This window comes from Lampetra planeri, chromosome 11 (assembly GCF_965212315.1).
Source record: "Lampetra planeri chromosome 11, kcLamPlan1.2.h2, whole genome shotgun sequence".
Classification (NCBI taxonomy): Eukaryota; Metazoa; Chordata; class Hyperoartia; order Petromyzontiformes; family Petromyzontidae; genus Lampetra; species Lampetra planeri.
This window is the reverse complement of record NC_136117.1, coordinates 1,799,293-1,814,293: the sequence shown is the minus strand read 5'-3', so window position 1 is coordinate 1,814,293 and position 15,001 is coordinate 1,799,293. Positions and strand designations below refer to the sequence as shown.

General features: G+C 45.2%; 1 protein-coding gene across 1 annotated transcript in view; it reads right to left on the bottom strand.

Moving 5' to 3' along the window:
• The window catches only part of LOC144721195 (calcium-dependent secretion activator 1-like), a 117,896-nt gene that overhangs the window by 84,732 nt on the left and 18,163 nt on the right, over positions 1-15,001 (bottom strand). The window contains exon 5 of the mRNA XM_078598600.1: positions 14,858-14,938. Coding sequence (XP_078454726.1) covers positions 14,858-14,938 — 81 coding nt within the window. The remainder of the gene's footprint in view (positions 1-14,857; positions 14,939-15,001) is intronic.

Genomic DNA, 15,001 nt, shown 5'->3' with positions numbered 1-15,001 from the left:
GGTCCCCGTTGGCACATCGGCCAAATTGCATCGCCCTTGGCAGGGACCCGTGGAGGTTGTGGAGGTCCGCCGGCCGCAATGCGTCCGGATTCGGTTCGGTCGCCGGCAGTGGATAGTGCACCCGTCCCGGCTCAAACGTTATGTTCCATCTACCCTGGGGGATCCACCCCCAATTCCGGAGCGGCCGGCTGATGATGTATCCGGCGTGCCTGCTCGTTGACGGAGATGACGTCCAAACTGTGTGTGTGCCCCCAGGCCCCTCCCGAGTGAGGCCGACAGAGACCCCCCGGTCACCGGAGGCCACGGCGGTGGGCCTGTTGCCCGCTGACGGGCCACCTGCATGGGTGGCGGACACCGTACGGGGGAGCGGGCCAGCAGCGCATACCCGCTCGAGGGGGATGCGGCTTCGGTGACGGCCCTGATGGCCGTTCAGCGGGCCCAGCCCCTGGCGCCCGTTCGGCGCTATCCGGCGGATGAGGCCTTCGGGCTCTATTTGTTTTGTTTTTTTGTTGTTGTGGTTGTTGTTGCTGTTCTGCTTGAGGGGCCGTGCTGCCCTAAGGTTTAGTTTTCTAGCAGCCGGTTATACCTTCAGGCACACGAACTCGTGAATATTCGGTCTTCGGTCCGGTGTGGGGCCCCGCTTGCAGGGTGATTGCAGCCGGGTCGGCTGTTTTTTTTTCACGGGGGGGGGGTGATGTAGAGGAGTAGAGGAGAGTGGTGGCGTCGTGTGCGCTGTCCGGTGCGGAGACATCACGGGACGTGGGGTCGCACGCGCTGGGCAATGCACGTGACGTCACCCCTCCTAGGGTATTTAAGGGAGACCCCGTGACGTAAGCGGGGTCACTGGAGGAACGGGGATAGTAGAAGGGGTAAAGAGGGAACCAGGGATAGTGATATGTGTTAATAAACCCTGGCGGAAGCCCATAACTCACCTCCGTCTCCGAGTACCTCCGTCTACTACTCAACACAGGTAACAAGCTGAGATTAGGATCACTCCCTTTAAGAGTGTGCTCCTAATCTCAGCTCGTTACCTGTATAAAAGACACCTGGGAGCCAGAAATCTTTCTGATTGAGAGGGGGTCAAATACTTATTTCCCTCATTAAAATGAAAATCAATTTATAACATTTTTGACATGCGTTTTTCTGGATTTTGTTGTTATTCTGTCTCTCACTGTTCAAATAAACCTAACATTTAAATTATAGACTGATCATTTCTTTGTCAGTGGGCAAACGTACAAAATCAGCAGGGGATCAAATACTTTTTCCCTCACTGTAGCTACTGACTGTACAGTAGTATATACTGAGTCCAGTAGTAGCTACTGGCTGTATATTAGTATCTACTTACTGTAGTAGTAACTACTGACCGTAGAAGTATCTACTGACGCTACAGTAGTAACTAACTCTATCATAGTAACTTCTGACTCTATAGCAGTATCTACTGCCTCTATAGTCGTATCTACTGACTATGTAGCAGTATATACTGACCATAGTGGTATCGACAAACTGTCGTATATATACCGACTCTATAGTAGTATCTACCGACTATAGTAGTAACTACTGACCTTACAGTAGTATCTACTGAATCTATAGTAGTATGCATTTACTCTATAGTAGTATCTACTGATTATAGTCGTAAAACCAAACGGTTTTCCTTAAAACCTTCTGCTGATAGACCACCCAGACTATATGGCTTACCAAAAATCCATGAAGAAGGTACACCCCTTCGTCCCATCATCCCATCGTCTCCACCATTGGTTCACTCACCTATAAACTGGCCCGATATCTGTCTGAGACCTTGCAGCCATTCACTGGTAAGACCGCCTCTTCTGTTCTTAACTCAGCTCACCTGGAATCGCCAATTAAATACATCTCACTGTCCCCAGGTGATTTACTCGTTGGTTTCAATGTAATTTCTATGTTCACCAAAGTTCCTGTGCCCGATACCATTGCAATAATTGAAGATTTGGTCCAACAAGGACTGAATACTGATGTACCAGCCCTGGTGAGACACTGCCTCACCATTACATACTTCACATAGAATGGAATATTCGACAAACGAACTGAAGGCAACCCAATGGGTTTTCCATTATCTCCAGTTGTGGCCAACATTTTCATGGAAAAATTTGAGACGGACGCCATCCAGCATCCACTCTACGTCCGTTCTTGTGGAAGAGATACGTGGATGACACGTTTGTCATCTGGCCACAACCACATCAATTCCATACACCCAGCAATAAAATCCACCATGGAGGTAGAAAAGGATGTCATGCTACCTTTCTTGGATGCCTTAATCAAAAAGAGACCAGATGGCTCATTGAGCCACTCTGTCTAAGGAAAGTAACCCATATTGATGCCTACCAAAAACCTGATTCCCACCACCATCTATCCCAGAAGAATTCCCTCATCAAAACGCTACACCATTAGAGCTTCGACCATGAACACCTGACCAGTGAACTCAAACACGTACACCAGGCTCTCAAGGCGAATGGATATTCTGGCTACACAACCCACAAAGCCATCACCCCAACTGTGAGGAAGGAGCCATCTGAAGATCCAATCAAAACCATCACCTTGCCTTACATCGCAGGGATAACCAAAAAGATTTCCAAAATCTTGAACAACATCCAGGTCCGATTTAAAACAGTGCATAAAATTCGTGATCTGATCCCATCTGTGAAGGACAAGATTCCTGACATGCAATATCCCGGCGTCTACAAACTAAGCTATATCTGCGGCAGCAGTTACATTGGGGAAACTAAATGACATGTCTCGGACTGTGTTCGTGAGCATAAGGCAGATCTGAAACACGGCAGGATCAATACTTCTGCCGTGGCTGATCATTACTTTAATGCGGCTGGTTCACATGAAATTGATTTCTCTAAGACGATGGTACTTTGCAAGCCGACTGGCTATCACCAAAGATCAATTCGCGAAGCCATCCATTTCTACAGACACACACAATTTCAACCGAGATGACGGTTAAAAACTCAGCAATCATTGGAAACATATCATCAACCACTTTGGGTCATAACTTGATTTGTGTTTTCTTGTCAACCTCTACTGTCAGCAGTCTGGATGTGTGTAGTGAGGTGCAATAACCCCCCCCATCTCTACTCCCCTCCTCTCTCACCCTATCTCTAACCCCCTCCCTCTCTCTCCCCCTATCTCGACCCCCTTCCTCCCCCCATTGTCTACTCCTACATTAGCACTTGCTGACTTACGCCACGCAGCTTTCCTTCTCCCAGCTCTCATCCCCGCCCACTCACTTTGGAAACCCTTATAAGCAGTTGCATTTGGAGGCTTTCCCCCTCTTTTCTCTCCGCCTGATAAAGACCGCTTGTGTTGCGATCCAAACGTCGTGGGTTTTTTGCTTTTATTATTTTTAAAAAAATCATAATTTTTTTATTTTCTATCTTTGTGATTTTATCTATAGTAGTATGCATTTACTCTATAGTAGTATCTACTGATTATAGTCGTAAAACCAAACGGTTTTCCTTAAAACCTTCTGCTGATAGACCACCCAGACTATATGGCTTACCAAAAATCCATGAAGAAGGTACACCCCTTCGTCCCATCATCCCATCGTCTCCACCATTGGTTCACTCACCTATAAACTGGCCCGATATCTGTCTGAGACCTTGCAGCCATTCACTGGTAAGACCGCCTCTTCTGTTCTTAACTCAGCTCACCTGGAATCGCCAATTAAATACATCTCACTGTCCCCAGGTGATTTACTCGTTGGTTTCAATGTAATTTCTATGTTCACCAAAGTTCCTGTGCCCGATACCATTGCAATAATTGAAGATTTGGTCCAACAAGGACTGAATACTGATGTACCAGCCCTGGTGAGACACTGCCTCACCATTACATACTTCACATAGAATGGAATATTCGACAAACGAACTGAAGGCAACCCAATGGGTTTTCCATTATCTCCAGTTGTGGCCAACATTTTCATGGAAAAATTTGAGACGGACGCCATCCAGCATCCACTCTACGTCCGTTCTTGTGGAAGAGATACGTGGATGACACGTTTGTCATCTGGCCACAACCACATCAATTCCATACACCCAGCAATAAAATCCACCATGGAGGTAGAAAAGGATGTCATGCTACCTTTCTTGGATGCCTTAATCAAAAAGAGACCAGATGGCTCATTGAGCCACTCTGTCTAAGGAAAGTAACCCATATTGATGCCTACCAAAAACCTGATTCCCACCACCATCTATCCCAGAAGAATTCCCTCATCAAAACGCTACACCATTAGAGCTTCGACCATGAACACCTGACCAGTGAACTCAAACACGTACACCAGGCTCTCAAGGCGAATGGATATTCTGGCTACACAACCCACAAAGCCATCACCCCAACTGTGAGAAAGGAGCCATCTGAAGATCCAATCAAAACCATCACCTTGCCTTACATCGCAGGGATAACCAAAAAGATTTCCAAAATCTTGAACAACATCCAGGTCCGATTTAAAACAGTGCATAAAATTCGTGATCTGATCCCATCTGTGAAGGACAAGATTCCTGACATGCAATATCCCGGCGTCTACAAACTAAGCTATATCTGCGGCAGCAGTTACATTGGGGAAACTAAATGACATGTCTCGGACTGTGTTCGTGAGCATAAGGCAGATCTGAAACACGGCAGGATCAATACTTCTGCCGTGGCTGATCATTACTTTAATGCGGCTGGTTCACATGAAATTGATTTCTCTAAGACGATGGTACTTTGCAAGCCGACTGGCTATCACCAAAGATCAATTCGCGAAGCCATCCATTTCTACAGACACACACAATTTCAACCGAGATGACGGTTAAAAACTCAGCAATCATTGGAAACATATCATCAACCACTTTGGGTCATAACTTGATTTGTGTTTTCTTGTCAACCTCTACTGTCAGCAGTCTGGATGTGTGTAGTGAGGTGCAATAACCCCCCCCATCTCTACTCCCCCCCTCTCTCACCCTATCTCTAACCCCCTCCCTCTCTCTCCCCCTATCTCGACCCCCTTCCTCCCCCCATTGTCTACTCCTACATTAGCACTTGCTGACTTACGCCACGCAGCTTTCCTTCTCCCAGCTCTCATCCCCGCCCACTCACTTTGGAAACCCTTATAAGCAGTTGCATTTGGAGGCTTGCCCCCTCTTTTCTCTCCGCCTGATAAAGACCGCTTGTGTTGCGATCCAAACGTCGTGGGTTTTTTGCTTTTATTATTTTTAAAAAAATCATAATTTTTTTATTTTCTATCTTTGTGATTTTATCTATAGTAGTATGCATTTACTCTATAGTAGTATCTACTGATTATAGTCGTAAAACCAAACGGTTTTCCTTAAAACCTTCTGCTGATAGACCACCCAGACTATATGGCTTACCAAAAATCCATGAAGAAGGTACACCCCTTCGTCCCATCATCCCATCGTCTCCACCATTGGTTCACTCACCTATAAACTGGCCCGATATCTGTCTGAGACCTTGCAGCCATTCACTGGTAAGACCGCCTCTTCTGTTCTTAACTCAGCTCACCTGGAATCGCCAATTAAATACATCTCACTGTCCCCAGGTGATTTACTCGTTGGTTTCAATGTAATTTCTATGTTCACCAAAGTTCCTGTGCCCGATACCATTGCAATAATTGAAGATTTGGTCCAACAAGGACTGAATACTGATGTACCAGCCCTGGTGAGACACTGCCTCACCATTACATACTTCACATAGAATGGAATATTCGACAAACGAACTGAAGGCAACCCAATGGGTTTTCCATTATCTCCAGTTGTGGCCAACATTTTCATGGAAAAATTTGAGACGGACGCCATCCAGCATCCACTCTACGTCCGTTCTTGTGGAAGAGATACGTGGATGACACGTTTGTCATCTGGCCACAACCACATCAATTCCATACACCCAGCAATAAAATCCACCATGGAGGTAGAAAAGGATGTCATGCTACCTTTCTTGGATGCCTTAATCAAAAAGAGACCAGATGGCTCATTGAGCCACTCTGTCTAAGGAAAGTAACCCATATTGATGCCTACCAAAAACCTGATTCCCACCACCATCTATCCCAGAAGAATTCCCTCATCAAAACGCTACACCATTAGAGCTTCGACCATGAACACCTGACCAGTGAACTCAAACACGTACACCAGGCTCTCAAGGCGAATGGATATTCTGGCTACACAACCCACAAAGCCATCACCCCAACTGTGAGGAAGGAGCCATCTGAAGATCCAATCAAAACCATCACCTTGCCTTACATCGCAGGGATAACCAAAAAGATTTCCAAAATCTTGAACAACATCCAGGTCCGATTTAAAACAGTGCATAAAATTCGTGATCTGATCCCATCTGTGAAGGACAAGATTCCTGACATGCAATATCCCGGCGTCTACAAACTAAGCTATATCTGCGGCAGCAGTTACATTGGGGAAACTAAATGACATGTCTCGGACTGTGTTCGTGAGCATAAGGCAGATCTGAAACACGGCAGGATCAATACTTCTGCCGTGGCTGATCATTACTTTAATGCGGCTGGTTCACATGAAATTGATTTCTCTAAGACGATGGTACTTTGCAAGCCGACTGGCTATCACCAAAGATCAATTCGCGAAGCCATCCATTTCTACAGACACACACAATTTCAACCGAGATGACGGTTAAAAACTCAGCAATCATTGGAAACATATCATCAACCACTTTGGGTCATAACTTGATTTGTGTTTTCTTGTCAACCTCTACTGTCAGCAGTCTGGATGTGTGTAGTGAGGTGCAATAACCCCCCCCCATCTCTACTCCCCCCCTCTCTCACCCTATCTCTAACCCCCTCCCTCTCTCTCCCCCTATCTCGACCCCCTTCCTCCCCCCATTGTCTACTCCTACATTAGCACTTGCTGACTTACGCCACACAGCTTTCCTTCTCCCAGCTCTCATCCCCGCCCACTCACTTTGGAAACCCTTATAAGCAGTTGCATTTGGAGGCTTGCCCCCTCTTTTCTCTCCGCCTGATAAAGACCGCTTGTGTTGCGATCCAAACGTCGTGGGTTTTTTGCTTTTATTATTTTTAAAAAAATCATAATTTTTTTATTTTCTATCTTTGTGATTTTATCTATAGTAGTATGCATTTACTCTATAGTAGTATCTACTGATTATAGTCGTAAAACCAAACGGTTTTCCTTAAAACCTTCTGCTGATAGACCACCCAGACTATATGGCTTACCAAAAATCCATGAAGAAGGTACACCCCTTCGTCCCATCATCCCATCGTCTCCACCATTGGTTCACTCACCTATAAACTGGCCCGATATCTGTCTGAGACCTTGCAGCCATTCACTGGTAAGACCGCCTCTTCTGTTCTTAACTCAGCTCACCTGGAATCGCCAATTAAATACATCTCACTGTCCCCAGGTGATTTACTCGTTGGTTTCAATGTAATTTCTATGTTCACCAAAGTTCCTGTGCCCGATACCATTGCAATAATTGAAGATTTGGTCCAACAAGGACTGAATACTGATGTACCAGCCCTGGTGAGACACTGCCTCACCATTACATACTTCACATAGAATGGAATATTCGACAAACGAACTGAAGGCAACCCAATGGGTTTTCCATTATCTCCAGTTGTGGCCAACATTTTCATGGAAAAATTTGAGACGGACGCCATCCAGCATCCACTCTACGTCCGTTCTTGTGGAAGAGATACGTGGATGACACGTTTGTCATCTGGCCACAACCACATCAATTCCATACACCCAGCAATAAAATCCACCATGGAGGTAGAAAAGGATGTCATGCTACCTTTCTTGGATGCCTTAATCAAAAAGAGACCAGATGGCTCATTGAGCCACTCTGTCTAAGGAAAGTAACCCATATTGATGCCTACCAAAAACCTGATTCCCACCACCATCTATCCCAGAAGAATTCCCTCATCAAAACGCTACACCATTAGAGCTTCGACCATGAACACCTGACCAGTGAACTCAAACACGTACACCAGGCTCTCAAGGCGAATGGATATTCTGGCTACACAACCCACAAAGCCATCACCCCAACTGTGAGGAAGGAGCCATCTGAAGATCCAATCAAAACCATCACCTTGCCTTACATCGCAGGGATAACCAAAAAGATTTCCAAAATCTTGAACAACATCCAGGTCCGATTTAAAACAGTGCATAAAATTCGTGATCTGATCCCATCTGTGAAAGACAAGATTCCTGACATGCAATATCCCGGCGTCTACAAACTAAGCTATATCTGCGGCAGCAGTTACATTGGGGAAACTAAATGACATGTCTCGGACTGTGTTCGTGAGCATAAGGCAGATCTGAAACACGGCAGGATCAATACTTCTGCCGTGGCTGATCATTACTTTAATGCGGCTGGTTCACATGAAATTGATTTCTCTAAGACGATGGTACTTTGCAAGCCGACTGGCTATCACCAAAGATCAATTCGCGAAGCCATCCATTTCTACAGACACACACAATTTCAACCGAGATGACGGTTAAAAACTCAGCAATCATTGGAAACATATCATCAACCACTTTGGGTCATAACTTGATTTGTGTTTTCTTGTCAACCTCTACTGTCAGCAGTCTGGATGTGTGTAGTGAGGTGCAATAACCCCCCCCCATCTCTACTCCCCCCCTCTCTCACCCTATCTCTAACCCCCTCCCTCTCTCTCCCCCTATCTCGACCCCCTTCCTCCCCCCATTGTCTACTCCTACATTAGCACTTGCTGACTTACGCCACGCAGCTTTCCTTCTCCCAGCTCTCATCCCCGCCCACTCACTTTGGAAACCCTTATAAGCAGTTGCATTTGGAGGCTTGCCCCCTCTTTTCTCTCCGCCTGATAAAGACCGCTTGTGTTGCGATCCAAACGTCGTGGGTTTTTTGCTTTTATTATTTTTAAAAAAATCATAATTTTTTTATTTTCTATCTTTGTGATTTTATCTATAGTAGTATGCATTTACTCTATAGTAGTATCTACTGATTATAGTCGTAAAACCAAACGGTTTTCCTTAAAACCTTCTGCTGATAGACCACCCAGACTATATGGCTTACCAAAAATCCATGAAGAAGGTACACCCCTTCGTCCCATCATCCCATCGTCTCCACCATTGGTTCACTCACCTATAAACTGGCCCGATATCTGTCTGAGACCTTGCAGCCATTCACTGGTAAGACCGCCTCTTCTGTTCTTAACTCAGCTCACCTGGAATCGCCAATTAAATACATCTCACTGTCCCCAGGTGATTTACTCGTTGGTTTCAATGTAATTTCTATGTTCACCAAAGTTCCTGTGCCCGATACCATTGCAATAATTGAAGATTTGGTCCAACAAGGACTGAATACTGATGTACCAGCCCTGGTGAGACACTGCCTCACCATTACATACTTCACATAGAATGGAATATTCGACAAACGAACTGAAGGCAACCCAATGGGTTTTCCATTATCTCCAGTTGTGGCCAACATTTTCATGGAAAAATTTGAGACGGACGCCATCCAGCATCCACTCTACGTCCGTTCTTGTGGAAGAGATACGTGGATGACACGTTTGTCATCTGGCCACAACCACATCAATTCCATACACCCAGCAATAAAATCCACCATGGAGGTAGAAAAGGATGTCATGCTACCTTTCTTGGATGCCTTAATCAAAAAGAGACCAGATGGCTCATTGAGCCACTCTGTCTAAGGAAAGTAACCCATATTGATGCCTACCAAAAACCTGATTCCCACCACCATCTATCCCAGAAGAATTCCCTCATCAAAACGCTACACCATTAGAGCTTCGACCATGAACACCTGACCAGTGAACTCAAACACGTACACCAGGCTCTCAAGGCGAATGGATATTCTGGCTACACAACCCACAAAGCCATCACCCCAACTGTGAGGAAGGAGCCATCTGAAGATCCAATCAAAACCATCACCTTGCCTTACATCGCAGGGATAACCAAAAAGATTTCCAAAATCTTGAACAACATCCAGGTCCGATTTAAAACAGTGCATAAAATTCGTGATCTGATCCCATCTGTGAAGGACAAGATTCCTGACATGCAATATCCCGGCGTCTACAAACTAAGCTATATCTGCGGCAGCAGTTACATTGGGGAAACTAAATGACATGTCTCGGACTGTGTTCGTGAGCATAAGGCAGATCTGAAACACGGCAGGATCAATACTTCTGCCGTGGCTGATCATTACTTTAATGCGGCTGGTTCACATGAAATTGATTTCTCTAAGACGATGGTACTTTGCAAGCCGACTGGCTATCACCAAAGATCAATTCGCGAAGCCATCCATTTCTACAGACACACACAATTTCAACCGAGATGACGGTTAAAAACTCAGCAATCATTGGAAACATATCATCAACCACTTTGGGTCATAACTTGATTTGTGTTTTCTTGTCAACCTCTACTGTCAGCAGTCTGGATGTGTGTAGTGAGGTGCAGTAACCCCCCCCATCTCTACTCCCCCCCTCTCTCACCCTATCTCTAACCCCCTCCCTCTCTCTCCCCCTATCTCGACCCCCTTCCTCCCCCCATTGTCTACTCCTACATTAGCACTTGCTGACTTACGCCACGCAGCTTTCCTTCTCCCAGCTCTCATCCCCGCCCACTCACTTTGGAAACCCTTATAAGCAGTTGCATTTGGAGGCTTGCCCCCTCTTTTCTCTCCGCCTGATAAAGACCGCTTGTGTTGCGATCCAAACGTCGTGGGTTTTTTGCTTTTATTATTTTTAAAAAAATCATAATTTTTTTATTTTCTATCTTTGTGATTTTATCTATAGTAGTATGCATTTACTCTATAGTAGTATCTACTGATTATAGTCGTAAAACCAAACGGTTTTCCTTAAAACCTTCTGCTGATAGACCACCCAGACTATATGGCTTACCAAAAATCCATGAAGAAGGTACACCCCTTCGTCCCATCATCCCATCGTCTCCACCATTGGTTCACTCACCTATAAACTGGCCCGATATCTGTCTGAGACCTTGCAGCCATTCACTGGTAAGACCGCCTCTTCTGTTCTTAACTCAGCTCACCTGGAATCGCCAATTAAATACATCTCACTGTCCCCAGGTGATTTACTCGTTGGTTTCAATGTAATTTCTATGTTCACCAAAGTTCCTGTGCCCGATACCATTGCAATAATTGAAGATTTGGTCCAACAAGGACTGAATACTGATGTACCAGCCCTGGTGAGACACTGCCTCACCATTACATACTTCACATAGAATGGAATATTCGACAAACGAACTGAAGGCAACCCAATGGGTTTTCCATTATCTCCAGTTGTGGCCAACATTTTCATGGAAAAATTTGAGACGGACGCCATCCAGCATCCACTCTACGTCCGTTCTTGTGGAAGAGATACGTGGATGACACGTTTGTCATCTGGCCACAACCACATCAATTCCATACACCCAGCAATAAAATCCACCATGGAGGTAGAAAAGGATGTCATGCTACCTTTCTTGGATGCCTTAATCAAAAAGAGACCAGATGGCTCATTGAGCCACTCTGTCTAAGGAAAGTAACCCATATTGATGCCTACCAAAAACCTGATTCCCACCACCATCTATCCCAGAAGAATTCCCTCATCAAAACGCTACACCATTAGAGCTTCGACCATGAACACCTGACCAGTGAACTCAAACACGTACACCAGGCTCTCAAGGCGAATGGATATTCTGGCTACACAACCCACAAAGCCATCACCCCAACTGTGAGGAAGGAGCCATCTGAAGATCCAATCAAAACCATCACCTTGCCTTACATCGCAGGGATAACCAAAAAGATTTCCAAAATCTTGAACAACATCCAGGTCCGATTTAAAACAGTGCATAAAATTCGTGATCTGATCCCATCTGTGAAGGACAAGATTCCTGACATGCAATATCCCGGCGTCTACAAACTAAGCTATATCTGCGGCAGCAGTTACATTGGGGAAACTAAATGACATGTCTCGGACTGTGTTCGTGAGCATAAGGCAGATCTGAAACACGGCAGGATCAATACTTCTGCCGTGGCTGATCATTACTTTAATGCGGCTGGTTCACATGAAATTGATTTCTCTAAGACGATGGTACTTTGCAAGCCGACTGGCTATCACCAAAGATCAATTCGCGAAGCCATCCATTTCTACAGACACACACAATTTCAACCGAGATGACGGTTAAAAACTCAGCAATCATTGGAAACATATCATCAACCACTTTGGGTCATAACTTGATTTGTGTTTTCTTGTCAACCTCTACTGTCAGCAGTCTGGATGTGTGTAGTGAGGTGCAATAACCCCCCCCATCTCTACTCCCCCCCTCTCTCACCCTATCTCTAACCCCCTCCCTCTCTCTCCCCCTATCTCGACCCCCTTCCTCCCCCCATTGTCTACTCCTACATTAGCACTTGCTGACTTACGCCACGCAGCTTTCCTTCTCCCAGCTCTCATCCCCGCCCACTCACTTTGGAAACCCTTATAAGCAGTTGCATTTGGAGGCTTGCCCCCTCTTTTCTCTCCGCCTGATAAAGACCGCTTGTGTTGCGATCCAAACGTCGTGGGTTTTTTGCTTTTATTATTTTTAAAAAAATCATAATTTTTTTATTTTCTATCTTTGTGATTTTACTGAAAGAACCAAGAATATCTAAAGTAGTATCTGCTGATTCTATAGCAGTATGTGTTTACTCTATAGTAGTATCTGTTTACTCTACAGCAGTATCTATAAAACTACAATAGTATCTACAGACTCTATAGTCGTATATACCAACTCTATAATAATATCTATCGACTCTATAGCAGTTAGCTACTAACTTCACAGAGTGCCGTGGTGAGGCCTAGTCCCATGCAAAGACCCCGGCCTCGCCTAGATTGCCCAACCGGCTGAGGTGTCACTTTCGCAGGCATAGCATCTAAGGACTATAATAGTAGTATCTACCGACCCTATAGTAGTAAGTGCACACATTGGGGAGAAGAGGCCATTACACTGTGAAGAATTTACCTCAGCGTTGTGTATTTTTTATTGTATTTTTTACGCGAATGAGAATTCCCCCCCACTGATCACGTGTGTGCGTTGCTAGGGCAACCACCACGCAGAGCCAGCTTTCTCGTGCATGCGCAGATGCATGCTCTGGTGCCACCCTGTGCTTATAAAAGGGAATACATTGTTAATTTAACTAATTTAAACTTGACAGATGTGAAATACGAATAGCGCGTTTTCGTCCCGGGGCATACGGCGTGGTATCCATGTACTTTTCCGATACGTAAACCCCACAGTCTGTCAGTTTAAAACGTCTCCAAGGTACCCGCGCAGACAGACGGACAGACACACACACACAGTCAGACAAAAAAATACTTATATAGGTAAGATAATAGTTATTTAGCCGGGAATACTTTACTGAGTCTCAACTCTTTTTTAAGCGGGTCTTGCCAAGTTTTCTCAGTAGGGGGCGATGTTGTTGGGCAATTATTGTTATACTTTACTTTTTTTTACAGCTATGGGAGGAAACCGACGAAACTCGGAGGAAACCCATGCAGAATTGGGGGAGAAAATACAAACTCCACACAGGAAGGCATCCAAGTCGGGAATTGAACCCAGGTCCTTCTTGCTGTCAGGCACGAGTGTTACCACTGCGCCACCACCCTGCCGCGTTTCCACACTTCACTGAGGCTCCACGAAATGGTCAAAAGCATGAAACACATGCTTTTAGAAAAGCATGTGTTTCATGCTTGTGTTTCATGCTTTTGACCATTTCATTCCAAATCGTAATTACAAGTGGGAATTCCCAGAATTCATTAACAAAACTGTGATTTGTCACCTGGATTTTTGAGAAAACTAAATGTCAGACCTTCATTGAGTTGCACCATTAATAGGGAAGCAGAAGATGAGAATTTATGAAGATGACGCAATCAGCTCTCTCCCATTTGGCAACAGTGACTAGAACATTGAACTCCGTTTTTGGGTCCAAATTATGAGATAAGTCCTGCCCATAGCATCACGCTACCTATCTTATCCTGTTAGACTGATGAGATTCTGCGAAGTCCACTATGGCTGTCAGTAACCTGGTACCAGGGCATTGCAATTTTATTTCGGTGATTAATACAATATTTTAACTACTTGTTTATTTTTTGGCAATTTATTTTTAATACAATAATTTATCGATATAGAAGTTTGCTATCTTCTTCATGCACAAATTATCTACACGTAAAAGGTTTATATCAAATGGTAGTCCTGATGTCTGGGTGACACGTGGACATCACATCAAACCACGAGCACACGTTGTTGTTGTTGTTGTTGTTTAAAACAAAATCACGATTTAAAAATCCCCATTTTACACACTCGCCGGTTGCAAAATAAGCCACAGTGCCCCTCCATTAACACTGCCACATCACAACCTCCCCATCACCATCCTCACGGCCAGCGATCCCCACATCACAACCTCCCCATCACCATGCTCATATCCAGCGATTCCCACCTCACAACCTCCCCATCACCATCTTCACAGATAGTGATCCCAACCTCACAACCTCCCCATCACCATCCACACCCCTAAAGCCAGTGATCCCCACAGATTGTTACACTTAGTGACCGGTGGCTCGATGGTAAATGATTCACTCCACCAATCTCACCATTCAGGGTCGCAATTTTATCCAGAACAGATTCTTGTTTGCTTTGGTACTACCTTTTCGATTGTATGGTTTGCAGTGTGGTCAGTATTTGGTTGTGCGGTTTGGCTTTGAGTGGATAAGAATTGTTGATGATGATGATAATAATGATGCACACAGACACGCATCACAATGAAGCTCTGGTAGGTGGGTGGGGGGGGGGAAGGGGTCACCAACCTTAGCGATCAGCTCCACCACCTTCTGACGCTGGTCCATCTCGCGGCGGATCTGGGCTGCCTGCTCGTCTGGGTGATCCAACTGCACAGAGAGAGGAGACCAGCAGACAGGAGGCCTCGGTGGTAAGCAGTGGGGTAACACCCC